The 27,873-nt window shown below is 48.1% G+C and overlaps 1 protein-coding gene across 1 annotated transcript; it reads right to left on the minus strand.

The window, feature by feature from the left end:
- Positions 1-26,921, minus strand: PLEKHO2 (pleckstrin homology domain containing O2). The gene is made up of 6 exons (XM_041469128.1): positions 26,695-26,921; positions 22,098-22,250; positions 15,744-15,860; positions 8,688-8,792; positions 6,762-6,860; positions 1-4,464 (listed from the first exon to the last, which is right to left on the minus strand). Exons 1-6 carry the CDS (start codon positions 26,701-26,703, stop codon positions 3,232-3,234), a joined length of 1,716 nt encoding a protein of 571 aa, XP_041325062.1. The 5' UTR covers positions 26,704-26,921; the 3' UTR covers positions 1-3,231.
- Positions 26,922-27,873: the final 952 nt, after the last annotated feature.

The raw sequence follows: 27,873 nt of genomic DNA on the forward strand, positions 1-27,873 counted from the left end.
TTTTTAAAAGGAGGTTTTATTGCCAAATCTCAAAGCTCTTTACAAACAGGAGACAAAGTGCTGCCTTTCCACGGGCTGCAGCAGCTGCTTTTCAGATCGTCATCCACACTTGCTCACTTGCAAACTCACTTCCTTCCTGTCACAGACATGTAAACTGGTGGCACAGCCCAAAACACAGACTCACACTCCAGCACTCCAAGCCCAGAGGGTTTTCAGGCACAAAACCCCCTAGCCTTAGTGCAGCCAGGAATTAGATGCAAGTTTAAATGCATGTTTAAAAGAAGATTAAAAAGTGCATGGTGGCAGGATGTACACTGAAGATGGGAGTTGCCATTGCAGGCTGGATGTTTTAGGATGAAACTGCTAAATCTATTAGAAAAAACAGTTAAAACCAAGAGTCTCTACCATAGCATTTGCAGCAGTAAAGTTACTGGCTGATACAGAGATGCCACTTAAGTTATACCTATTTACAAGACATAATACAAATCCAGTAAGATCTGTTAGTATACAGCATATACAGTAATTAGCTGTAGGCTGTAAAATTATTTAATTTGCCCATTCCCTAACAGGTAGAGGGTATTTATCTGTCAGGATTCCTACTGATGGCTATTCAATAAAATGTCAGACATTTATTCATTAGAATATTGAGTATAATATAAAAATATACAGTAAATATAAGCACATCCTGTAGGTTTGGCTGTAACAGAGAGGATGTCTGGGTATTTTCACCAGCACTTTGCCAGATGAGTATCCACAGAACACACTGCCACAAGAAAACACTGGAGAGAGCAAAAGCATTTGTGTATAAATTAGGGGACTGAGCTACCCCATAAGCTGTTGTTTTTCTCCTGGATTTCAATGCCAGGTTTTGATTTGCCTGTCCTGAAGTTTAGGATTGGCTTCAGCTTTGGGATATGAACCTGTACCCAGAGTTTGCCCTGGTTTGTGTATACTCTCATTAGTGTGAACTGGGTTTCCCCCCATCTATTGTTACAGAACTGCATCTTGCAAAAGCCTGCCTGCTCTCTGGAGCTGATGTCCCTCGACTTCCAGTGCACACCAGGTTCTGACAGCTCACATTCATACCACACAGTGTTCGGTAAACAAAAGTGCACATGCAGAAAAATACATTTAGATAGCAGATAGGCACTGAATATTGTCTGTGTTCTTAGCCCTTGTCCTAAGTGTGTCTGGAAAGGTGAATATGACCCAGAGTTCACATTGAACCCACGGCAGCAAATGGCACATGCCCAGAGTTTGCTTCAGGCTGTGTGCCTCAGGGTGGGCTTAGGACATTGGAAAATTCTTGCCTCAAAGCAAAACTTTCTGGCACCTGAGCCCTGAGTGTTTGACCACGTAGAACTTTCCATGTGACAGAATAACAAGTGAAGTCTCATACAATATCTATGTCTGTCTTGAGAGGGGGACTCACTACCAAAACCAAGGCTAGTTTAATCAAAAGAGGAAGAAGCATTAGTTATGGTCACAATCTGTCTCGCTGGCTCCAGGTGGTAGAAACCAGGGTATTTGGAAGCCCAAAGCCAACCTTTCTGTGCTCATACCTGAAGTACCTATGCCTAGCCTAAGAGGAGGCTCAAACCAAACTTTACTGCTGCTGTGGTTGGTGTTTGCAGCCCCCTGCAGACTTGTGGGACCTGGGCAATTAGGAGAAAAAGAAACGGATGAGCTAAGAACAAAGTGCTGGAAAATGAGAGAAAAGAATTTAAGTAGCATGTTGCTCCTTAAAACCAGACTGGGAAGATTGCCATTTTCCATGTTTCCAGAGCCTGGCTCAAGCAAAGGAGAAGCCCTCTGGGCTGTCACACAATTCCCCTCAAAGCAACAGGGGAGAATAGAGAACAGGGGAGAGGGCCCAGCTCAGGCATGGGGCCACACAGCAGCAGTGCAAAGACACGATTTTGCCACTGCTGTAGTCACTGAGGACCACAAGAACTGTGGTGGACAGGGGAGGCTGTGGGAATTATGCTGGAGCCTTCTGCAATGCCTTCCTCAGACCTTTCTATAGCAATGCATTTTTATTTTCATACACTTAAGCCATAGGGACCAGCCCCAAAGTTTTGTGTGCAAAATGCCTTTCCCTCCACGTGTGTAAATTAGAGAGATCTGGGCCAAACCATGGCTCTCAGGCTGGCCAGGACACAGCTGGTAGAGATGTGTCCCATGGGAAGGGGGATCTCATCCAGACCCACTGCCTGATGTGCATGCTCCTGTCAGTTACATCCCAAGACAACACTAAGGGAACACACATCCCCAAAGGTGCTTTGTGACAGCTCTCCTAGGAAGCTTCTGGGGATCTGCTGGACACAGCTTCTCCAAATGCCTGGCTATTTGTTCCTAACAATGCTGAGGGAATTCAGAGTTATCAGATAGGTATGTTCCTCAATAACAAATGTGTTGTCCTGGTAGAAGACACTTTCACAGGCTAAGTGTAATCTCAATTTCCCTATTAATGAAAGATGAACAATCAATACTTGCCTGGCAATGATGCTTTGAGACTTGTGTTCACTCACACAGTGCTTAGCACACCTAAAGTACTGCAGAGCCAGCCTCCAAGTGCCTTCATACAGCTGCTCCACATCAGGGACACTACTTGGAGTCAAGAACTGGCCAGTTTGGTTTGCCTCTGTGTGAGGTCACTTTTTAACTGTGGATGTGGTTTTATGAGTATCTTTGGAGAAGATTAAACCGTTTATCTTTACATTCCTAGATGTCACTGGGCCAGGTGGTCTGGGAAACCATGCCAGCAAGTGAACAAACACTGACTACATTTATCCTGAAATTATTTAACTGGGAAAACCAGATAGGTGCCAGTGTAATCTGGTATTTGCTTGCCTGTAAATGCAGAGAGACTGGGGCTTTTGCTAGAATAGCCATTCTGCTCCTTTCAAAAAAATCTGGCTTGGTCTGATTACCAGAAATTTTTAAGGCCTGATCCATTGAAAGGACTTTGGACAGAATCCTTAAAGAGCATTCACATTTTTGAAACTGTTCACTGTCCTGTAACCTTCTGCTGTGCTAAGAGGATTAGAACCAGACTGGTATGTACAACATGAAGAAAGAAAGATGCTGTAACTGAAAGCTCAATTCTGTCCCACAAACATGGTGTGTGCACAGCAAAACACCATCTTTAAACACTGGCCTAGCAATGGTACAAATCATAAATGCAAATGTTTAGCTTTGATTTTGGGAAAGAAGTCTCTGCAGAGTGTGTCAGGGAGCACTTCTCCTATAAAGAGTCACTAGATCCTTTTGCTTTTCTTTCTGTGTTCCTTCTTTTTTTAGTTCTCCAAGACCTTTAATTTCTTGCAAAACTTGTGAAGCTTGCCGAAGCTGTTCTACTGCCTCATTGAGCAACGTCTCTGCCACCACTGGGGGTCCATTCCCCTCCTGGGCCTGTTCCAAACCTTCACGTAAAACCTTCTGCAGAAGCTTTTCTGCTTTTTCCCTTTCATTAGCAACTTTCTCCTCCATTTTAGCTATGCATTGATGGGAATCCTTTGGGAAACCTTGGCCTGGAAGTGCTCTCTGTTTACTTTTGGAATCAGAGAGCAAGTCTCCCAGAGAAGAACAGCGAAGTTTGAGAACTGAAGTGTTTTCTGTAGAATCTTTCTTCTCAATAGTTGCTTTTACACTCTCGTGGTCTGTTTCTGTAGCTAAGGAAGTCTCTGTCTCTTCTGCTGAAGTTTGCTGTTCCTTCTCGGCTGCGGTCCTCCCATTTCCTTCTTCTGTTTCAGCTGTCAGGGATGTGAACTCTGCTACCTCGCTGGCTGTGATCCCATTCACTGGGGGCTTGGAGCTGCCAGACTCCTGCTGTTCCCAGCCCCCAGCTTCCAGGTCACCATGGCTGGAGTTCTCTGTGGCAAGCATTTTCTCTGGCAAAACCTTAGGAGGAACAGGAGGCTTTGAAACATCTGCAGCAGCAATCTCAGACAGGTTGTCTTTGCCATCATCTCCTGATGACTCCAAGTCTTCTGTCTTTTTAGGTTCAATGGTTGGTTGGTCCCAAGCTACTTTCAGTTTGTCTGGCACACTCTTAGGAAGTGGAATTGGAGCTTTTGTTATAACTCTGTTGCTGACCTCAGCGAGGTTCTCCTTGTTCTCCTCACTTGGTGCTTGGGATTCTTCCACGTTCTCCTCTGAACTTCCAGAGTCCTCTTCCTTGGCATTTACAGTGTCCTTTGATTTGATGTTTTCCTTAAGCTTCTTATCTGGAGGCTGCGGAGGAGACAGAGGTTTTTTATGTTCCTGGTCAGGAACATTGTTCTCTGCTTCCTGGTTTTCTTTTGTGCCAGTGGGTTTTGTGGGTGGCATAGGGGGCTTTGGAGTTTCTTTCTGAGGTGGCTCATTGTCACTTTCATTGATAGTGGAATCAAAGGTTGGTGGTCCATTGTCTACTATATCCAGATCTAGTCGAAGGATACCATCTGATGTGCACTTGGCAGCCTGAAAAACAAGAGAGAAAGTTTTCAGTTTCTGTCATTGATCTTGTGTTTCATCCTTTAACTTCAAGTTAAAGTGCAAAACCCTTGCAACCAGCATGGCAAGCAAGGGGTTGCTGCTTCAAGCTGAGAGAGTTGGGGCTTTTCAGCCAGGAGAAGAGAAGGCTTCAGGGAGACCTTAAAGCCCCTTCCAGTTTGGGAAGGGGCTTCCAAGAGGGCTGGAGAGGGATATTTCACAAGGCCATAGAGTGATAGGACAAGGAGGAATGGCCTTAGGCTGAAAGAGGACATGTTTAGATTAGATATTCAGAATAAATTCTTCACTATAAGGGTGGTGAGGCCCTGGCACAGGTTACCTAGAGAGGCTGTGGACTCCCCATCCCTGGAGTGTTCAAGGCCAGGCTGGAAGGGGCTCTAAGTAACCTAGTCTAGTGAAAGGTTCTTTGCCCTTGCAGGTGATTTTTAAGGTCCCTTCCAACCCAGCCCTTGATTCTAAGAAAAGTGCAGAACTTATTTTAGTACTTCTTTTGAAAAGACTGTCTTAAAGCCTGTACCACAATAACCTAATTTCTTGGTTTTCCTGTGGCTGCTAGTGTTAAGCTCTGCTTTTTTATTCTTTGTCCTGTAGTAGTGGTATCCCTCTACCCCATTCATTTACAATGTGCTCCCCCAAAGGCTCACTTTTCTGCTTTTGAGCTTGTCATAAACCAAGTTAGATCGTTTGGCCAGTGATTGTAATCCTGTTGCCTTCTGCTTGCTTCTTCTAACCCAACGTCATCCCAGCCTGACCAGGGCCAAGCCTCAGCTGGTTAAACCTCCTTCAGACCACAGCCTGTATGCAAATCTCACTAGCAGGGAGGTTTTCCTAAAAAGGATGGACTTAGCAAAGACATTGCAGTGTGTAAGCTCAGTGCCCCACAAGGAGAACCGCAGTGACAGTTCCTGTGTGAGGGAACCCAAAACCACACGGAGGCATAGCAGCAGCCAGGGCCAGGCTCCTGCAGTGCAGAGACTTTAGTTAAAGCCTCTCTCTGCCTTTCCAGCCCAGCAGAGAGACGGAGGCAAGCTGCATCCTGGTGGCTTGGCCCTGACCCATCCTCACCTGGCCTGCTTTGAACACTGAAAATCCATGTTCATGCCATTTCCTTCATGAATCTGCAGCCAGCAGCCATGATACACATCTTTCTGCAGGCTCTATCCCCTCATTCCTGCTGCTAAATTTGTAAGTCAGTTTCCCCTGATTTTGGCTGAGGGTGAGACATCTTAGAGGTATTAACCTCAGGGGTATCTTCTGAAAATAGTGATCTGAGCAGGGAAGAGAGATGTTTTTAGTGCCTAGGGAAGGGCTCCCCACCTTACTGAACCCGTATTAGGCAACAGAATCCACACTTCATTGTTGCTGTGACTTTTGTCATGTTTTCTTCTGCGGTTTTCTGGAGGATGGGAATCTATGATTCATTCTCATGCATTTCTCTGGGAGAGACACTCTCCCTCCATTTCTATGCAAAGTAAAAAGTCTCAAGGCATCTCATTTTCTGCACAAGGGTCATCTGAGTGTTGTGCAGGCACATAAGTCAGAGCCTTGGAAGTCTGAAGAAAGAAGGTTTGATTTAAAAACCTTCCTTGCTTGCGATTAACGCTCTGCTAAAATATCAATCTGTCTGTAGAAACTTTTTCATAAATCACAGGAATCAAACATTAGTAAAAACCTCTCCCCTGGAAATGAAATACAGGTTTGTGTTTTTTTCTTTTTTCTTTCTTTCTTTTTTTTTTTTTTTTTTTTTTAAAGTAACAGATCCAGAAAATCAGTTAAAAGTAGACAGGTTAGTCTATAAAACTGCCTGGGAGAATAATGTATTCTGTTTCAGACCTAGGGAAGGGCTTGTAAGCTTGAAAGCTTGTCTGCTTTCTCCAGTTAGCTTAATAAAAATACAGCTTCTCACCATGGACCATGCAGTTCTTCTACCTTTAGACCACTGTGGCTACAAAATTATGACATCTTTGAAAATAAATATAGGAGCTTCAGTCTCTAATGGCTCTGACCTGATGGTGAAGCAGCTAATGAGTTATGAAAAGCTAAATATATGGTACCATGCTGCAGCAGATAGAGGTCTATGGGAACCTGGAGCTTCATTAGAGAGATGCTGGCACACTCTTTCCTACAGGAAGCTGTTTCCCTTGTCAGCTTTCTCTGGGCTGTCCACACCTGGGGTTTCCCCTGGGGTTTGGTACCTGAGTGGAAGGAGCAGCTCTCAGTGATCCCAGCTGGTGGGATGGCTCACTCCAACAGGGTACACTTACCTCCTTTAGGTGACTTCTCGTGGGTGGCCGACGTCCGTGGGACACCTTCACCCTGTCCCGAGTCACGTGGTCCAAGGAAAGGCTCTCGTCTACTTTCACCTTTTAACAGGGGGAAGAGGAGGAAAACAAAAAGGAAGAGGGTCATTACTTTCTCGAGACATGTCTATAAAGTTGTCACTGTCACACATGAAATGTTAAAGCATTTCACCTCTAGTCTTTACCTCAGAGCTCAATTACAGCCTGCCTGCAAAGCCCTGCACGTATGTGATGGATATTTAAGGTCTCAGAGGTTTGCAATGGCTAAACTTATCTCCACCTAAGAGGCAGGGAAAAAAGGACACAAGGAACTTTGTCCTCACTGCTCCCTGTGCTTGGACCAGCTCCTGCATGTGGCAGAACACAGCACCAAAACTGCTGTTTCCATCTTAGAGGTGAAAGCTCATTAATAACCGTGACCTGACTGTGAACTGTATCAGCAGCACTTTGTTTCAGCCCTTCCCTTCCACAGCTCTAATGACTGCAGGATGCTGAGGAGAAGGTGTGAGCAGTGACCTGGATTAATTGCAGATCCAGCTGAATTAACAAATTTATTTCCTGGAATCAGACGAGAAATCCACTGCCTCACACTCCTAAGGAGGGAAGTCCCAGTGTCCTGACAGGTATTTCTCTGTCCACCCACAGTGTGATGGCCAAGGGCTGGAGTCTGCTCCCCATGGAGGGGCAGCACCAGTGACCAGAAACACTGAAACATCTGTGTGTCCTTGGTACCACAAGTTTGTACAAAAGGAAAGCTGGTGAGAGTGAAATAGGGATTTAAAGAGAAAAATGGCTGGTATGGCAGAGTGGTTTTACAGCTCCTTCAGGGGAGAACAGATAATCCAAGTGAGCTGAGGGCTTGACCCATTACCCTGTGCCTAGCCTATGTGGAAACACTTTAAATCTGAGGTTTGATCCTTACTGGAATGACTGAGAATTAGAGGCTGGATCCCTCTGTAAGGAGGATAATCCCACTTCAGAGGGCAGGGAGGTGATCTGAGATCCCACCTTGCTGTGCTGCTGAAGGGTGTGCAGAGTTCACTGCCCACTGTACTGAATAAAAGCAAAGCCCAACTTCTCAGAGTTTACAGCTCTAGCACTGTATCTACACGAGTTAACCCTTTTCTCAGAACTTTTACTCATTACTTTGGTTTCCTTTGCTAAACAGTTTTGCTGATTTCCTTGTCCCTCCTTACCCTGCTCATTTTTTCTTGTGTCATTTCCATGGTGGTGGTTTTGTTCATTTCCTTTCAGTTACTGAAAGAACTGCAGAAGAGATGCTGCTCCTTTGGTTTAGCTCAGGGCTGATTTACAAACTAAGAGGGAGCAGGACAAGGTTAAACAGGCTCTAGGTTGTGCAATTTTCATCCTCCCCTCTGTACAGCAGGAAGGGAGGAGAATTTGAAAGTGCAGGTGTGCTGGGGCCAGCTGAGAGGCAGGCAGGTTTTGCCAGGGCCATGGAGTAACTTTCCACCAGACTTCTCTCCAGACTGCAGGCGGAATAGCTGGTGGACTGAGTCACTTCAGACTTTTCCAGTCCTGAAGACTGGGCTATATCCTAACCAAGTACCTCCATTTCCAGGCTGCTTGGTGCTGAGGATCATGGCAGTGTGGGGAAGATGAGTCCCTCCAGGCTGCAGCTCTACACAACTCAGCACTGCAGCTGCTTCTCTGCACCAGCTGCTTCCATGGGGAGAGGAGGACTCCCAGAAATCCCCTGATCCCAAGCTCTGAAGGGAAGGAACCTGCCCTACCTTGCATATCACCTTTCTCTTTCCTTGGACCATGGCTGGCATGCAGGAAGGATGGGGAGAACAAGAGTTCAGACAAGTTCTGCTTTTAGCTAAAGGAGCCATGGATGAGAACAGACACAGACACTGTTTCTCTTACCTCATCAAATACTTTGTTTTTGCCTCTATTGATCCCTTCATTAAGAGCTTTTATCCATGATTCTTTTTCTTCCAAAGTTGGAGCTTGAAATTTGATATCATGAACCTGCAAGAGCAGAGAGAGAATTTTTGCCTGAGTGTTCCTACAGAGGTACCTCTGAATCACTTCAGTTTCTGTATAACATCCACTTCTAGCCTGTGTTTAAACTACAGATTCCTTTGTGTTTTGCATAGCTCCCATGAACAGGATTATGTTATGCTGGACAGCTTTCTGTTGTAGTTTTATTTTGGTAACTACTAAAGTTGTAAAAATGTACGTTTCTCCCTTCTGCAGAACACTTGGAATAGCTCTTGGAGCATCAGTGAGTTGTACAGCAAATGGTCACACTGCATAGAGTCAGACTGAAAGTCCAAGTCATACTGGCTGGTTCACACGAAGTAAAACACTTTATCTCCCACTTCCTCCAGAATACCAGGAATGGGAAGGCTGCATGCAGTTGTCTCTGCCTGCTTCCCTGTTCCTGTGGCTCTGCAGAACAGAACTGATACTGGAATGTGAGGCACTGACATTGGCTGCTCTAACCCTGACCCAGCTGGGAACAGACACCATGAGGCATAAGAGCAACGTAAGTGCAAAAATTCACCATATCTTTTTCTGTTTGCAAATGAAATCCAGCAGTGAACACTGCAGACAGGCACTCTCTGGAGTCTGAAGAGCTGCCCCAAGAAGGAGGGAAGAGCTGGCCATATAAGAAGGAACTGGCAAGAAGTATGGGTCACAAATAAGGAGGGAGGATGGGTGATTGTATGGCTTGTCCTCCAGCCAGCCAGCTCTTCCCTTCCTCCAGGACAGCCCCATGGCTTTGCTCAGTGTTTCCAATCTCTTCTTGCCCAAAGCAGTGACAATAGGAAGGGTATTATTTAATTCGCTGCTGTTTCCTCTGAGCACCTCACCAGTACAATGTAGCTGTACCCCAGAGTGCACTCCAGGTGAGACAAATATCATCTTCACCTTACAGGTGGCTCCATGGCAGACCAGCTGGGATCCAAAGAGCTCCATGTGGTGCCCTAATCCACACTACACAGGAATACTCCTGTGCTAAAGGACACCAGCAACATTGCAAAATGAAGCACTGAAAAGTTAGACACTCCCATTGTTTCCGGGCTGCAGGGATGTCAGCCTGCTGTGTGTGCTCCTCCTAGCACTGTCCCTAACAACAGGGTGGCACTTCTTACTGAATTATTCCATCATGTGTTTTATCCTCCTGGGTCAATGTCTTATTGATTTCACTCTGCTCCAGCCCTGAAAACAGAATTACTGATTCCCCTGACAGTCTTTTTTTAATTTGTTGCTTATCACTACAGTATGTGGGGGGCTTCACAAATGCCTTTTCAGGGCAACTGAAATTATCCACCTCTTCCAGGTGGAGAAGTGAGCTACAGAGGCTTGTTCAAAACACAGCCTCATGGGGGTTTTGCCTGGAACAGTTTTTTGGGGGTATTTAACATCCTATAGGTACTCTACACTTTCCCATTGCCTTCAAGGGCAGTTGTAGCCTCAGCCTTTTCGTAAATGAGGCCCCACATTCCAAAATCACAGCAGTGTCTATATAAAACAGGGACTATATTAAATGAGAGGCACAAAGCTAATGGTGACTGACAGTCGAGTGGTCTTAGCAGCTCCCTGTTCATGGCACAACAAAGCAGCAACTGTTCTGGGTCTCAGCAACTTCTGAAGGGACCACCAGAAATTCTGCAGAACTAAAGCCTGATCTCCTTACACCCACTCTTGCTGTTAGAAACCAACTGTTCTTCCTTTCTGTATTTATTTCTCGTGTCAGTGCCATGGATTTACATCACAGCTTCGAAGTGCCAGGCACTCACAACCATCATGGCAAGGAGGGAGTTAAGGAGTAATTTGGGAAAAGATTCTTTATTTGATCAGTTTGCACGTAAGGTGACGGGGACCACATGCCTTCCTGAATGCTCAGAGGGGAGGTTAGGGCCTGACCCACAGCCCTCTGGAAAAAGAGCCCTTTGTCTGGGATGCAGAAGAGCCACTCTAACCAGGGAATGTAAGGGAAGGCAAGGCTCCAAAACAGAGCGATGGCCAGATTTTGTTTTAGTCCGAGCTGGCCTGGTTTTGTGTGTGCTTAAAAACTTTTTTTGTTTGGAAACGATTTTGCCCCAAAGCTTTGTGATTATAAAAGCTTATGAGAAAGCTCTACTTGTGAGCAGCTGAGCTGCTGCACTGCCTGGCAAAGACCTGGCAGCCTGCACCAGGGTTTAGAAATCTCCGTACACGTTGTTCAGGAGAAGGATTCCTGCCTCACTTCAAGCTTCCTCTTCCAATGCCACTTTCTGTGCCTCATTCCAAATAAAGCCTCCCAGTCTGTGACTAAGCGCTGGTGTCAGCAACTCTGTGGCAGAGCAGAGAGAACCTCAGGGGGGTGGTTCCTCGTTAATGAGAAGCTGAGATGTCCCTCTGGCATGCAACCCTTTGCCATCAAATGCAGATCCAGTGGATGGTGAGAGAAAGGGACTCATGGTGGCAGCAGAAGGGAGCTGGGTGAGGGAGGATGAGCAGCACAGTGGGACCCACAGGGCAGTGTGGGCAGTGCCAGCCTCATGTTGCTGCAGCCCTGCTCCCCCTTGCACAGCTCCCTGGGGCTGTGACACAGAGGGGCAGGTTCCTCCCAGTGCCCAGGTATCTTAGAATTTTTTTCTGTCCTTTTTATAACACATCCACAGACATCAAGGCAGAGTCAGGCTGCTGGGGCTCCAAGGCTCATGCTCAGGCTGCTGCCAGCCACAGCCTCTTCACTGCCTGGCAGTCCCTGGTCTCTCTGTATCCATCTGTGGCTCCTGTCCTCGGCCAAGGCACTGGGGAAGGAAGCTCACCCAAACCAGGATGGAAGCTCTCTGTAAAGCAGGAAGCTGCAGAGGAGAGGCAGGAAGAAGCTGGTCTCAGTCCTGCCTGTCACTGGGACTCTGCACAGTACTCTGAGACTCCCAAGCTCTCAGCAAACAAGGAACAAATTAATTTCTCTTGTCTGCATCTTTACTCATTTGAATATTTACAGATACCTGCAGATGCATCTAAAGATGGGTATTTCCTACAAAACATTAAGCAATGTCTGCTCTCCAGCAGGAATTTAAGGCAGAGAGTCAGTGACACCAATATGAGAGGGCAGCAGGCAGGGTAACACATTTGCACTCCTTCTTGCTAAGCCAGCTGAGACTGAGTCATGCCATAAACAACAGGCTGGTGTGCCAGGAAAAGCTGTCATGGCCAAACCTAGTGACCATTGTAAGCCATGAATGCAGGCTACGCAATTTACTGACAGTTACTCAGAGCACAGCACAGCTCCTGCTGAATCACTGCTGAGACCTCAGGCAGGAGAGCTCCCACACGGATCACTGTCCGTGACAGCAGTGGGCACCAGCTCCCTCACTGCTCCTTGTCCTCCCTGAGACATCAGTCTTCTCCAGCACTGACAGCCTGATGGCAATGCCAAGCTTGCTTTCCAGGAAAGAGAAGTGTTCCTGGGGTCAGTCTGTTGTACCTGTGCTAAGCGATTTACAGACAAGCTCTGGAGAGCTTATAGCTGCAGTTTAAGGCTGTTACCAACACTTCTTCTTTGCTGAGCAGTTCTGCAGATCTGCTGCAGAGGTAGGTGACACAAACCTGTGCTTGGTCCTTATCTGTTTCAGTGCAGATGAAACAGATCTGTTCTGTAGGGCTGGGCTAAGCTGGACTGTGAATTGCCTGTGAACTGCTGGGGGATGTGTTCACTTGGTCCTTACCTGTTTCAGTGCAAAGCCTGGTAGGACTGGGCTAAGCTGGACTGTGAATTGCCTGTGAACTGCTGGGGGATGTGTTCCCTTCTGCTGACTTTTGGTATAGGGTGGTCACCTCCAGCAGAAGCTGCAGCAGAGCTGGGTCAGTAATATCTTAAACTACCATGAGTGCAGCAGAGTCTATCTGCCAGATGGGAGGTCATTTCTTGCCTTCTTCTACATGACTTTGTCAGGTTATATATCATGAAGGGGAAAGGAGAAGACAAGGAACTCCCTGCCTATGACAGGGAGGTTGGAACTAGGTGATCTTCAAGGTGCCTTTCAACCCAAACCACTCCATACTTCTATGAGACAATTGTCAGATGATTCTGGTGGATTTCTGTAGCTGAACCACGAGCTACATCACCCCTGGAAATAATGCAGCATCTCTGCCAGACTGGCAGACCCCAGGAGCAGAGTCCCCCAAGCCTCACTTCATTCTACTGCAGCTTCCAGGCTGGGCCCCTGGTGAAGGCAGTTCCAGGTAACTCAAAAATTGATGGAGGGAAAAATAAGCAATGGAAGTTTCCATCCCTGACCACAGGTGCGAGGATGCCTGAGGAGCTGCAGGACTTGCTGGTGGACTCTTTCCTGACTACTACCCTCTTCCCAATATTAATACTTCCCTGCAGCTGAAGCTTTTCAGATCCACTGAACACCAGACTTGTGCCAATCTTGGTAATTTTCAGAGTTTACACCAAGCATCATTTACACTGCTTTTCTGCATTGTGAGTAGTACATTTTAAAGTCTCTAGGTCAAGGCTACTGCCCTTTCTTAGAAGCCCAGCTCTCTGCATCCAAAAGTTTTCACTTAATTGCTGTGCATGGAATGAAGCATTTGAGATTTCGAAGCAGAACAGGGCTTTTGCACACTGCCAGCTTCCTTCACTGAAGAATTGAAGCTCAGGGGGCAGTGCTTTCTTTCAGTTCCATACCAGTGCAGGCGTGTGACATGCTCATATTGTCACAGCTTAACAAAAATGTCATCCTTGTCAACAGGCCAAGCAGAATCTGGGGTGCATTCATCAACAACCAGTGTTTAGCAGGACAACTTATTTATTCAGGTGCAACTTCAGCTGCAGAGTAGTTTTAACTGACTGATTCATCTCTGCTCAAAAATATCCCATCCAAGATTTAAACTGGGATTCCCCTGCAACTAAACTGGGCTCCTTGTATTCAAGATTTGTGCACTGAAACAGAAATGGCCTTTCCTAGCTTGTTGCTAAGTCCCTCAAACTCATTCCTCACCATTATGCTCAGGAGAGAGGGTGAAAAGAAAAAAACCCTAGCAAGATGTGGCAGGGTTTGGCAAATTGGCTCACAGAGTGATTTTAAACTGTGGATGGCAGCAAGCCTTCCAAAAGGAAAATGTTTAACTGATATATATCGCCACAGCTGCAATTTCAAAACAGAAGAAGGACAGTTGTGTACGTTGGCCTCCTAATTGAAGCCTGTGCTAACATCTGCCAAAGTATGTTGTGTGTCAACACCCTCACCAGATTCCCAGCCAAAAGAAGGGTGGGAGGGGAGCCACAAACAGGGAACTTTTCATTTATAAAAGCCCTTCCTTTCACCAAAAGAGCCTTATAAAAAGTAGCCTCTATCTAGGTCTCCATTGAATCAGTGGCATGAAAAACAGGGTAGCTGTAAACTTGCCAGCATGCCAAAAGGATGAAGTTACCCTTTTGGGCACCATTTGGGCATATTTTTCTCATAGCAAGAAATGAAAGGTTTAGGAACAGGTCTCACACCCTCTATTGATTCATGGAGCAGTGCAGAGACATATGCAGCTATTACACAATTCTCCCTCAGTAACATACTGGCAGATAATACCATGCTGCCCATCTCTAAGCACACAGGGTATTATTGGCCTCCCTGGGAATAGGTGTACACTTAGAATCACATAGTCCTAGAATAATTTGTGTTGGAAGAGAAAAAACATCCACTTCCAGCCCTCCTGTCATGGGCAGGGACACCTTCCACTATTCCAGCTTGCTCCAAGCCCTGTCCAACCTGGTCTTGGACACTTCCAGGGATGGGGCAGCCACAGCTGCTCTGAGCAGCCTGTGCCAGGGCCTCACCACCCTTGCAGGGAAGAATTCCTTCCTAATGTGTTCTGGGCTCCAGTGCTCTGCTGGAGCTCACTAGCCCAGGGGTCTGGGGCAGGAAAGTCCTTGTTTTGTTGTTTTGAATGAAGTTTAGCACAATGGTGCTCTGAACTCAGCTGGGGTCTTATTATATGTATAAACATTAAGTGACTGGAGTGAAAGAATAAGCAACAGTGACAACAAGGACTAAACAATCTCCATTTATTTAAACAAAATGGAGATAGGGGAACGCAGCAAGTTGGTATTTGTGCCTGTTCATGTTCTTATGGAGATGAATGTGTTTTTGTCCCTCACAATTTCTCAGATTTGCATGGGGAGATTTAGTAACAACTCTAAGGCCAAAAAAATCCCATTGAAATTAGAAGGCTAAGTGTGATACCCCAAAGCAACAATGAAGAATTCTAGCCCATAAAGATGCTGAAATGGATAGCATGCAAGTAGGAGCTAAGGAGAACATCAAAAGATGTGTAGTGATGATGACTACAGATAGGAAGTAAAGCAGGATGTCCTTGCATACACCCAGTGCTCAGATGGATGCATAGTCTCTATGCAATGCCAGCCTGGTTTTTAGCTTCTGGATCTAACCAGATGTTGTGCAGGAAGCTACAGATGTAGGGTTTCACAAATTCTGCAAAATAAATCTTTTCTCCTAGGAACTGTTTGGCTGCAAGTAAATTTGCAGTGGAGTTTCTCAGATCAATGGTTCTAACTCCAGGAACTGTCTCAGTACATGTATTGGAATTATTGATTTCACTGGACTTGGGCAAAACTGCAGCATCCACAGGTGCTCAGAGGACACAGAGGAACCACAGGGAATGATCTAAGAAGTACCACTTAGGGAGTACTGGAAGAAAGAAAACGCTAAGGCAGGAAAAAAAAAATCAAGAGGAAAAGGTCAAGCCACAGGAAGATGCTTTCCCCACAACAAGAAAGAAATCTACATGATAGTGGCTTTCCTTCTTACACACTGTACACCCTTCACACCTACAGGTCATTCTCCCAGCTGCCAAGGAGTTCAGCCTCAGAGCTTTTCATCTGCTCTGGGCACAGCTGGCTGGAACTCACTTTAGAGTTAGCAAACTTGAGGGTGATGAGAAAGGCAATCCTACCTTCTTACCCGGGGAGCGGATTAGAATGAAACGATTTTTCCTTTTTAGTAGTGCACGCAGCTCCTGGCACTTGTCATAACTCTCCAGTTCCACCGTTTCTATGCACTTCTGTTCATCCTGCAGAGAGGGAATGAAACATTATTATGAATAGGAGGCACTGAAATCAATCATAGACCATCAAATTCTGCATTTCTTCCCTTCGCAACTGTCTAAAAGCTCTTCTGCCTTAAAAATAACCTGCATGCAGCTAGAAAGCCCCATAAATAAGGCTGGCATCTCATTAAGAAAACACCCTGGTCTTTAAGCTACAGGCCTAGTGCTCCACAGTGGCTGAGCAAATAACAGGTTGGGGACAGTAACACCAGCTTCTGTCATTGCTGTTGGCCTCATCCAGGGATCTGCAGCCAGAAGTGACACTACCTCCGTTCCACAATGAAAGGAGGAGATGTGATTCTGCTTTTTCACAGGGAAGATGACACAAGCATCATGATGGTCCAAGCAGCCCCCTCAGGAAGCCTGAGCCAGAGCAGGGATAAGAGGGGAGCCCTGTTGCCACACTGAGCTGGGGCAGACTGGTCCTCACATCACAAAGGTCAGCAGGAGCCATGTGTGATGGACACAGTCCTCTTGCAGCCACAGTCTGAGCTGTCAAAACGCTTAGGATTGGAAATACAGCCCTGTACAGCCAGCAAAACTGTCTGGGCCAGCATCTCAGTGGGGAATATTTATCTCTGGAGTATCTCCACTGATGACTGCCGGCCGCGATCTTGGCTCATTTCTCCCAGTAACATAACTAAAATTCCACACGTGGTGCGTGGCTCAGTTCAGCTGCAGAGCACCATCCCTAATAGGAATTGCAGCGTAACACTGGGCAGATAATATTCTTCATGTCTCGGTAGCCCAGCAGAGACCAAAGCTCCCTTTTGCTAAGCACAAATGAGCAATGAGAATCTCAGAGCAGTTCTTGCCAGTGAAGTGCTACAGTCAGCATGGCTCATGAACCTCTCCAGTACCATCGTGAATTAAAATTGCTGGCCATAACCACCCCCAGCTCAGGCCCTGCTCCCAAGGCAGCTCCTTGTGCCTGTATGAGTTTGTATTTAGCAATTCCTGTAGCAGAGAAGGGGGTGTGGGATGAGGAAACATGTCATAGCCAGGAAGCTGCTGCGTGGCTGGAGGCAGGGAATGGAGAGTTCAGAGGGAAGTGGGCTGCGGGGAATTTCCTCCCTTTACCACTTGACATTTAAGTCAGTGTGCAGAACTCAGCCTGTGTTTCAGTTTTTTTAACCCTCCTATCTGGGGATGGGGGCCCAGCAGAGCTGATGCCAGTACACAGAGCAAGTCCTGAGCCACCGAGGGACGTCTGGATCTAATTTAGGTTTATTATTCTAATGACATTACTGTTTATTTCATTTAACACTGAGTAGGTGAATGTGAACTGGGAAAACGCATACTAGGAGGAGGAGATGAATCCTGCCCAAACCTAAAACCCAGCCGATAAAATCCTGCTGACGCTACCGGGCCCTTTGAAGGCTCCTGCTGCAATCCTGGTATCGCAATGTCACTGCAAAAGGACAGGGATGGAAATAATAACCCCTCTGCGGCCAAGAAATGACAGAGAAGGGTGAGGTCAGGAATACATGCCTCGGGGATGGGTGATCTCATCCTGGCCTTCGGAGGACGACCGCCCACGTTACAGCCCTGCCGCACGGCCGGTGCAGCTCCCAGCTCCTTCCCTGGGCTCAGGATGCAGAGAGCTCGGCAGTGCTCTGAGCAGACACCAGCCCCACGCCTCCTGCCCACCCTCCCTGCTCTCAAGAGCAGCTCTGTCCCCCAGCAGAGCCCCTGTCACCCTCCCTGTCCATGCCACCCGTCCTGCCTCTTGGACAGGAACTCTTCCCTGTGCAAGCCGTGTGCCATGTCCTAAGGGCTGTGGAACACCAAGCTGGGGAACAAGGGGACTCGGCAGGGTAGAGAGGTGTGGTTTTGCTGTGAGATTCCCTCTTGCCTTCAGCTGCCTGTCTTCTCCCTGGGAAGGCTTTGGGGACTGTGACCTGGCCAGGGAACAAGGGCAGAGAGGATGGGGACATGCAGGATGCTGTCTCCTAGAGACACCTTGACTCTTCAAGCTATGGTTCCTTCATCTCAGGGACCTGAACTTTTCAAGTGAGTTATCCTCTTCAGGGAAAGCAGGGAAGAAAACAGCCAGAGAAATATAAAAACTCCATGTATGAGGCAAAGGAAAAGCATCTGAGTTCAGGGAGCACCAGAATGGGGCTTTTGTCTGTGTTTTACCCTTGGCAAGCAGCCATCCCCACTCTGTGAGCCTACCTGGGTCACAAAGAGATCCTTTATGTCTTTCTGCAACACTATTAAGATAAAGAACGAAAGACCCAACCCTGATGCAGGTCCCCAGGTCCCTTCAGCCTCCTGGGACCTGGAGGACACTCAGCACCATGCAGAGACAAGGTCACTTCCAGAGTCCTGCCCTCACACATGTTCTGGACAAGCTCAATCCTGGTACAGAACCCTTACATTCATGATTTAATGCAGAAAAACTATTCCATTAACTCTTCATGGAGCACATCCTGTTACAAACATATCTGTGTCTATTGGCTTGGCCCTTAAGAAGAAAGTTAGTGAACACCTGGACATATTAATGCATGTGCTTAACCAAAGAATCACACCTGGCAAACAATTTCCTTAATGAAAAGTTTATAAAAAGGTGGGGGGAAAGGACTCCCTGAAATTTTTATTTATATGAAGGTGTAATTCCCAGCAAAAACGTCTTCACTGACACACACTGAGACCCTCTATTCAGTGTAAAATGTCTAAACCTGAAATAAGAATTCATTCCTCTATTTGAGGCTCTCAAAGTGTTTTAACAAATCCGTTTTGGGTATACCTTGCTATCACTTTACCAGGGACAAAATGTAGATGTTAAGTGTCCATTTGTTGAACTGGAAGTGGATCCTCTGGTCTCTAGAATCTAGTAGGATCTTTCCCTCTCAAATAATACACTTACAAAGAAACCCTAAAACCACAAGAAAACAGGTCTAAGCACTAGCTGCACTGTTTAGGAGTAAAAAAATCCAAATTCAAGACTGATGCTTTCTAATCCATGAAGTGATAATATTGATCTGTCTAGTCACCCTACATTGGATTGCCTGGTCTTCAGGCAAAAAAAACTCTGTAGGTTTTTTTTATTCTTGCAAGAATATGCAGAGACAAGAAGACAAGAAAATAACCCACTAGAAAATAACCCACTTGGTTCTATGTAGACCTGCACAGCAGTTTCTTGGGATCCAAGCACGCTGTACTTGCATCAGTGCCTCCTTTCCTGACATTTGGGTATGGAATATACAAACATCTTGCTTAATTGCGTCTTCATTTAGGTGAAGGTACAGATGCAGGGTGCTGTAGATGGAGGCACAGCAGAAAACAAGAAATTCATCTCCCTTCATTCCCCATCCTCTGAAAGAAACCTGAAGCCATGTGGGATGACTTTCACCCCATCTGCTCCAGGTAACACAATAGGCATTTGCCATTTGCCTTCAGGAGGTGGCTCTGCTTTAAACCAAACCCAAAGCCTGACTAGCAGATGCAACTTGGGGAACACGTTCCCAGGGCAGGTCAGGAGCACATTCCTGGAGATTGCTACTGGTGATGATATATGGTATTTGTGTGCTGCTCACACTGTACTTTCCAGCAACACTGTACAATGTTCTTGTCTGTATCTCGTGTTGGCCGTCCCCTCTGCTCTTGTTTTGCACCTAAGCCTCAGCTACAAGTGCAGCCAGGCTCACGCAACTGCATCAACAAGGCGGCCTGCATAGGAAACAACTGCTAAAAGCAACATTAGCACCCCTTTGTGAAGGGGTGGACACGGGAGGGACTGAGAAAAGCACACTGAGTCCAAGGCTCTACCCAGTTCCTGGAAATCTGATGGGCTCAGACCAGCTGAAATGCTCAGCCTCCAAACCTGCCTGCCCACATGGAAGCTGGCCCCCTGTTTAACCCATCCAAGTCTAATTCAGGATACATATGGAGAGATGCCTTTTATTCCTGTTGCCTGAGGTTTTATCTCCTTTCCTTTTCAGCAAGCACTGAACAATCTCATTTGTAAATGTTGCAGCCTGAGGATGGTCTGGAATGCTGTGTTCTTCTCCAGGGTCACACAGAGCAGATATGTGGAGAAGTTCCAGTGGGAAAAATAGCACCTTGAACTCCAGAAATGCAAACCACCATAGCACACTGCACCACAGACTCTGCCTAGACATCCACCCTTCCCATCTCAAAAACTTAGCTCCCCATTTGTAAGACAGAGACAGCCACACTGCCCTGACTCACATTAAAGGAAGATAAATACAGTAATAAACATGAACTGCCTCAATTCTGTTGCAACAAGACCCCTCCTGAGTGCAGAAAATTGCCATTTCCTTTGGTTTCCCTGTAGTAAGTCTGCACAATCACATGTTATCCTATTGTGCTACCAGATAATTTTGCAGCAATTTCCTCTCCTAAGACATTTGACTTCACTGTAAGCCAGTTTAATAGCCTATAGATATTAACATGATCCCTTATTTACAATAATGGGACCTTGCAGCTACTGTAGCTTACAGATGCAATTTATTACAGGATGTTACCACAATCCACAGGCTACCAGAAAACATTATGCCTGGTTGTTACAAATGCCATTTTCCTTCTTGAGATAATAAAATAACCCTTTAAATGATTGGGATTTTTTCCTTCTTCTGAATGTCTGTGAAAATTAATCTTACTTTAAAAGCCTCCTTTTCCCTTGTGGTAATGAGAGCCTCCATGTATCTTGTTTTTAAAGGCATGCCCTTTAAAAAAAACCTACGTCATGTTTATAGATTTTGAATCTTCGAGTTCCTGAAGCTTCAGCTGGAGTCAACAAGTGTCCAGGGCACTGGGAAATGATCTACAGAAAGTCAACAGTTTGCAGGACCAGGCTGCATCCCTCTGGGTAAGAAAACCCCCCCTTGCTTTTCCTGCTTTCTGAACTGCTCATCACCTGACACTGACTTCTCCTGTCATTATTCTTGCACTCTTCATGACATTTCACAGCTAAGAACAAATGACACCAGAAAGCTTTGGGATTTGGGAAGAGCAGGAGTGTTCAGCATAAGGGAAGAGGTAGTACCCTTTAACCTAAATTGTTTATAACAAATCTTCTTTGTTAGGCAAGAGTATGTTTTTAAAAAAGAGAACTGAACTCACTGTCAGTCCTGCTGTTCCTGAAACCACCACAGCAATGCAGCTGCTGAAACATTTCCCCATTCTTCTTCCCTTGACACACTGCACATGAAACTTTACATGATTTTGCTTTTATCTCGTCCTGATGCCCACACACGACCCAGATCCTCTTGGGCCAGACACCTCACAGGCACGTGGTCCTTGTGCACACCACAGTCCCCCACCCTGCTGCACACACAAGCCACCACAGGGCTCAGACCTACCCATCCCTCATCCCAAACCCCTTTTGGTTGTAGCTTGTGCTCTGCACTGTCATTTCTAACTTTTGGGGCAAATTCTGCTCTTGCAGAAGCTGCTTCCAGCCCAGGAACAAGGGCTTGACTTGGAACAAAGCCACCTTTGCATCCTGGCAGGACCAGCCCTGCAGTTTTCATTCTTCTCTCCTGAAAATGCAGGACAGCTTTGGCTTGGCTCTTACTCCTCATTTGTCTGGAAACAGCTCTAAGTGTGGCCATGAACTTAAGGCATGCAGTTTATCCAGGGAAGTCCAGGACAAGGCTCCCAGGAGTCCTTTGCTCAGAACTGGCTCAAGTAAAGGGAAAAGATGAGCCAAATCCAGACTGTCCACACTTAAGGAGGACAGCAAGCACTCACAACCTCACTCTGCATTCTTCAGTGGCTAAAAGAAACCCTGAAGAGTCTGGCTGGCAACAATCTGAGCAGCCTGAGGGGTGCCAAACAGCTGCAGGGTTGCCTGCCATCCCCTCAAGTGGCAGGTGGGAAGTCAGTCTGCTACAATCACTTTTATCCTTCCAAAGCCAAAACCTCATTGCACATATCCTGCTTCCGCCCAAAGCTTTACTCTGTTCACCTTCTCACAGGATGTCCTGCCCCCCATTTTTTTATTTTGGCAATGTCTCTGTCAAAATATTCAGTGGCTAAAATATTTATAATATATAATATATTTAAAATGCAGCTGCTGTCTGTTTTACAGAGTTTACCCTTCCTGGAGATATCTGGAGAAGCCCTTTTGAAAGGAATGGGCTGGAAGAAGAGTAAAAAACACAGGGACATGCATGTGTCCCCAGGGGCCTGCTCCTGCCCCTCATTCAAGGCCATTAGCTGTGACCATACCTCGTCCTCGTAGACCATGAGCTGTGTTTTCCTCAGCTGGATGTAACGATCCTTCCACAGTCCCAGGAGCCCCCCGCTGCTTTTTTTAATCCAGCCATATTTCTCTGCAGTTGGAGAACACTTTGGTTTCTCTGAGACCTCCTCCTTTGTATCCTGCAAGGACAGAAGGCATAAGGAGTTTCCATCATCAGAAAGCCAGCCCAGAGAAGATTTTGGCACCCACCAAATGTGGGCCCTCCCCACCAGATCACAACGGGAGACTGGCATCTTCCAGAGGAAAACTCAACCAGCTCTCACAGGACTGGTAAGTGGGCATAGACCCCAGCCATCCCTGGAGACATTGTTGGGATGGCAGCAACTCCACCTTGTTCCTCTGCTTCCCTCTCTGGGGAGGTACTCCTTGCTCACTCGTGCACCTTGAAAGAGAGCACCCTCCTTTCCTCTTTGCTCCTCCAGCTTTCTCATGAATCCCAGCATGATGGATTCTGCTGGCATCAGTAGCAACACTCATATTTTAGTCCAAGTCCACTTCTGCAAGCTTCTCTTCTAGGTCTCTACGCTTGGTCATCATCCCCAAACCAACTCCTGTGGGCAAATCCACAGCATGAGGGACAGGACTTCACTGTATCCACATTAAAATGTTCCCAGCAGGTTAAAGATGAAAGCTTTCCTCCTCTCCAGTGCACTTGGAAGCCTTTGCAAAGGCAGGATCCCTGTACCCCTCCCTTGGAGCACCCTGCTGCTCCCCACACCTCATGGACCCCTCAATAAGCCTCTTTCCCTGGAGCAAGGCAAGAGGAATCCCTTACTGAGCCAAATCCCCTTACACAATCACCTCACCAACCTTGTGATTTGTCAGGAGAGGCCAAGCCCAAATCCTCCAACCTCCTCTCAGGAACCCCACTGTCCCCCAGACTCGGTTTTCTCCATGTCCCCACGTGTAATAGCAGCAATCCTGCTGCAGAGAGCTGGCACACAAAAAGAGCGTGTGTGACAAGAAAGCCCCAAACATCCCAAAATGGCCATCACTGCACAAACTGGACCGGCTGGAGCTCAGACATCTTGTTTCATAACATGAGAAAATCCCAAGTGCATGGAACAGAGTCAGAGCTGGACACTCCCACAACCAGGATAGAGCAAGTGTGTATGGACAAGCTTAAAAAATTTGGAGGAGAGCTTTGCTAACGAATCTGTTCCCATGCACCAAACTCCCACTGAACACACCCTTGGACAGCAGCTCTCATCAGGGTAAGCTCTTATTGCAAAGAGGGAGCTCGAACTCATAAAAAGAAGAAAAACAGCTTAAACACCCCATGCACCCACATTTATTCTGACCTCCACTAAGATCTGGAAGGGGCTGGGCTTTGCCGGTAGGCTCAGGTGCAAAGTGGGAACAGGAAACTCAAATAAACTGTTTCACCTAAAAGAAAATTGAAACCTGTAACAACCTCAGTGCCTTTTGTAGAAGTTATTTCAGTTATACTGAGCTGCATCTGAAACGGCCACAATACAGGATGAGTGAGCATCAAAAAGTTTTCCGGGAAATGGAGGGACTACATAGGGTGGGTTTTTTTTAAACTTGACTTTTTAGGTTGCCAGGAAGTTGTATTCAGTTGAGATCTGCGACTTCAGCAAACATCAATTCCTGCACAAATACAGACCTGCTGGTTTCCTGATCGAGAACCCTTTTGATGTCATTTTTAGATAATTGGGCATGGACTTTAACCTCCCTCGCAGCACTTGTGCATGGATGTCGCTGTATGAAGAGTTTATTCAAGTGAGTCCAGACCAACAACTGCTAAAATGTTTTCACTATTTAAGGCTTTTTTTTTTTTTTTTGCTTGGCAGGTGAATTTTTGCTGGGCTTTTTTTTTTTCACCTGGCAGAAAGGCTGAAGTCACATGGTAAATATGTCTATCCATGCTGTGTTCTGCAGAGTGAAAACTGCACTGGTTTTAAAATAAAAGTACTCCCTGTGAAGACACAGCACCTAACATCTACCTCTGAAAAACAACCTGCCCCAGCAGAGCTGGGGCTCATGTTGGCACCTCTGTACAAGGCACAGCGAGGGCAGAGCTGGTTTGGGGTCTGGCTCTCCAGCATTTCAGGGACTGCACCTCCTCCCTTGGCATTGCAGGGCTGCCTTGGAGCTCCCCAGATCACTCAGGAACCCTGATGGAAACCCTGCCTGAAAGGAGCCATGCAAAGGAGCCATACCAGGCAGGATTTCCTGCTGTGCCAGCAGCTGGGAGCACCCACACAGAGGATCCATGACTCCAGACTCCACCTGAGCAGCCCAGGAGAGGGAAGGTGAGGGAAGGTGCAATGAGATGGAGAGTGCTGCTCTCAGCAAGTGACAACAGCCAAAAGCAGAGGGCTCTGCCCCTTGCACTGCACAGGAGTCACCTGAGCCTGAGCTGCCTTCTCCAGTTCCTGCTACAAGGCAGATGTGATGGGTGAGATCCAGCACTCAGGGATGCTGAGCTGCTGGGCTCTGGGTCAGCAGCTTCCCCCTCATAAGTACCCAGCACATCCCTCAAGGGGGGCAGGTCCTGTAATCCCACACCTGCAGCTTAAGGACATAAAAAACCCAGATGATTCAGCTGCAAACTTTGTTCCTGCAAAAGCAAGAAGAGTCTCGGAGATGGTGCCTGACATTTTTGCAGAATATTTTTACGCTAGCCCTACCCCAAATTGGCAAGGGGAGGTTGGCCAGGGAAGGGCACGGGCAGTAGGGCATTGTGTCCATCCTGTGTCCCCTGCCTGCAATTCCACAATTAAAATGGGAGCATGACACAAAGACATGAGCTGCTGCTGTTAACTCAGCTATATATGAACATTCTACAAGAAATATTCAGATATCCTTCCTGGGATGTTCTTGGGCTGGATTCATTCTTGTGGTAAATTCCATAGAAGAAGCCCCCTGACACCAGCCAAGTGAGCCAGTGTAAATGAAGGAAGAACCAAGTTATCCCAATGCTGGCTCAGGCCAAAGGCATCGCTCCCAAAACCAACCCAAAGGAGCCATTTTTGCATTTTATATCACGGTGGCATTAAAAGTGAAACATAAGTTCCACTCCTTCAGCTTGGTTTAGCCTCACATTTTGCAGCACAGCAAAGAACCCAAATCAGACAAGATGGCTTTTTATTTAACAACTAGGCAGTTTTTTCTCCTCTGCCCTGTATTTCATGGGCCCACAAACCCACACAGTCTTCATGTCTTCCAACAAAACAAACCCCCAAGAGCTGAATCACAGTGGTGTTTTTAAAGTTACACAGAGCACAGAAGTGCCTTAGCCAGTTACCTCAACTTCATTTCAATCAAGCATCTCACTTATCATGCTCTCCCTTCTACCAAGGTGCTGATGAACAACTCCCAGGAGACAACCTGCATCCCCACACGTCCACTCTTTTTTTCCCTTTCCCTGTTATCTCCCAAACCTTGCTGTTAGCACTTCCACTTCTCCCCAGCCTGCTGGAGCAGAACAGATTGTTTCACTGGAAACAAACTGCTCAGATCCACGTGGAACTTGGGGAACTGCCTCTGACACCCCTTCTACAAGCAATCCTTGGAGAATTCATGTATCACTAAATAAGAGAAGCCCGTGAGAGGGCCAGCCAATGCTGGGGTAAGTGTGAAGCCCCTTTGGCTGGCGGCCACCAGCTGGAAGCAGTTTCTCTGCTGTGGATTAATTTCATGGATGCCAGCGGATAATAACAACTCTCAGTCACTACCAACTTGGGCTGCTTTGCCGTCTCCCTGCTGTTTTAAAAGAGCTTTCATTCTTGCCACAGAATGTTGGGAGCTGAAATAAGGGGGTGTGAGGGGGGAGAGACAAGCCACAGCTACAGGGATCGCATGTACCAGACAGAGCCTGAAGTCCTCCGGCAGTCCGTCCTACCGGGAGCTTTCTTTGTGCATGAGCAGCAAAACCTCATCCAAGGAAAGGAAGCAGGAATAATTGCATGGCCAGACGAGGGGAGAAAGCGACCTGTTTAACTTGCTAACAAATTTGTGGCATCTTAATCAATCCACACAGGGATGGATTATTGGGGTGTCTGATCCCATGGACATGAAAACATTGTGCGGAAGAAGCACCACTGCCCTTCTCCGAGTTAAACCCGTCCCAAACAGCAAGGAGGAGCAGAACAGAAGCGGGGAAGGCTGGAGGTGCGTAGACATGTCCAAGCTGGCGATTCGACCCAGGCCCGGCTCCAGCAGGGCAGGACAACACCCCAGCGGGAGTCACTCGGGGTGGCCCCAGCACGCGTGGAACCAGCCCGGCTCTGCCAGCGCCGGCCGAGCCCGGCAGCCCCTCCCGGCCGGGTCCAACATCCCGAGGGCTGCGGGGATGCGCTGCCGAGGCTCTGCCCGAGCCGTTCCGGAGGCTGCCGTGGATGGGGATCCCCCCCGCCTCGCCAACTCCTTCGCCGTCCCCCGGGCGCAGCGGGCCGGGATGTCCCAGCGCCGGCGAACACCCGAACTCAGCCCGAAGTGGCCGGTGCGCTCCTCCTGTCCCGGCCGGCGCTTCTCCCGCCCGGCCCGGGGGTCCCCCCTCCCAGTCCCGGGGTCCCCCCCGCTCCCGGCCGGACTCACTTGCTCCATGGCTGCTCGCCGCCCGCTCAGGGGCTCGGCCGCCGCCCCGCTGCCCCGCTGGGCTCCGGGCGGACGGTCATGCCGGGCGGGCCGGGGGTGCCGGCCCGGGCCCCGCCACTCTCCCTCGGCAACAACTTCTCGGGGAGCCGGAGCCGCGGCAGCAGCAGCAGCACCGCCGGGTTTCCGGCGGCTCCGGCGCTGCCAGAGAGGAGGCGGGGATGCCCCCGCCGCCGGCCCCGGCCCCGCCGCCGCCTGGCCCGGCCCCCCCGCCTGGCCCGGCCCCGGCCCCGGCCCCCCCGCCGCCGACGGGGGTGGGAGCCCCGGGGACGGGCTGGGACTGAGCCCAGGGGAGGGGAAGGAGCGGGGTCCGTGCGGTCAGACGGCGGCTACGGGTGGGACGTGGACTCTGGGGTGGGCAGAATAACCAGGGATAACAGGATAGCCGGAGTGGGACAGGGAGCTCGGGGTAGGAGAGATCCCCCGCGGTCGGATAGGGTCATCAGGGGTCAGGCAAAACCGTGGAGGGACAATGTCTGTGAAATCCGAGAATCCCTGAAATCAGAAGGTCCCCTGTGTCTGTCGGGGTCCCCAGGGTCCAATGGGATCCCCACGGTTAGGCAGGGTTAGGCAGGGTCCCTGGGGTCACATACAGATCCTGGGGTCAGGCAGGGTCCCCAGGGATCAGGCTGGACCCTGTGGTAGGAGAGTTCCTGAAATCAGCAGGTCCCAAAGGTCAGGGGGCTCCCTGGTGTCTCACACGGTGCCCTGGGATCAGAGAGGGTCCCATGAGGTCAGGCCAGACCCCTGTAGTAAGACAATATCTGAAAGCAGAGAGTCCTCATGGTCAGGCAGGGTCCCGGGGGCGAGGCAGGGTCTGGGGTGGCACAGTGTCCCTGGAGCTGGGGTCACGTCAGGCCCCAGGAGCTGCAGGACAGGGCACAGTGTGGAGAGAGGCAAGGGATGTTCCATGGAGCAATGTCCAGGGCTCGGGTCTGTGTAGCCACGTGGCTCCCTCAGCCACAGCAGTGGCTCCTGGCCATGGGGTGGTCTCTGGACACTGGATTTTGGCAGAGGGGTGATGGCCCAAGGAAAACAGCTGGGGAATGGTCTTTGGTAGCAGAAGTGGTTAACACTAGTCGTGCTTAGAGCTATTGTTCTCCACTGGTGTTCAGCTTTGCA

Source organism: Pyrgilauda ruficollis, unplaced genomic scaffold, assembly GCF_017590135.1.
Source record: "Pyrgilauda ruficollis isolate IOZ18807 unplaced genomic scaffold, ASM1759013v1 scaffold23, whole genome shotgun sequence".
NCBI lineage: Eukaryota > Metazoa > Chordata > Aves > Passeriformes > Passeridae > Pyrgilauda > Pyrgilauda ruficollis.

Coding starts and splice junctions, on each gene's coding strand:
- PLEKHO2 (XM_041469128.1), bottom strand. Junction 15,861..22,097: donor TCATGGTCTACGAGGACGAG/GTATGGTCACAG, acceptor CCCTCTCTGCAG/GATGAACAGAAGTGCATAGA. Junction 6,861..8,687: donor AAAACAAAGTATTTGATGAG/GTAAGAGAAACA, acceptor CCCTGTTAAAAG/GTGAAAGTAGACGAGAGCCT.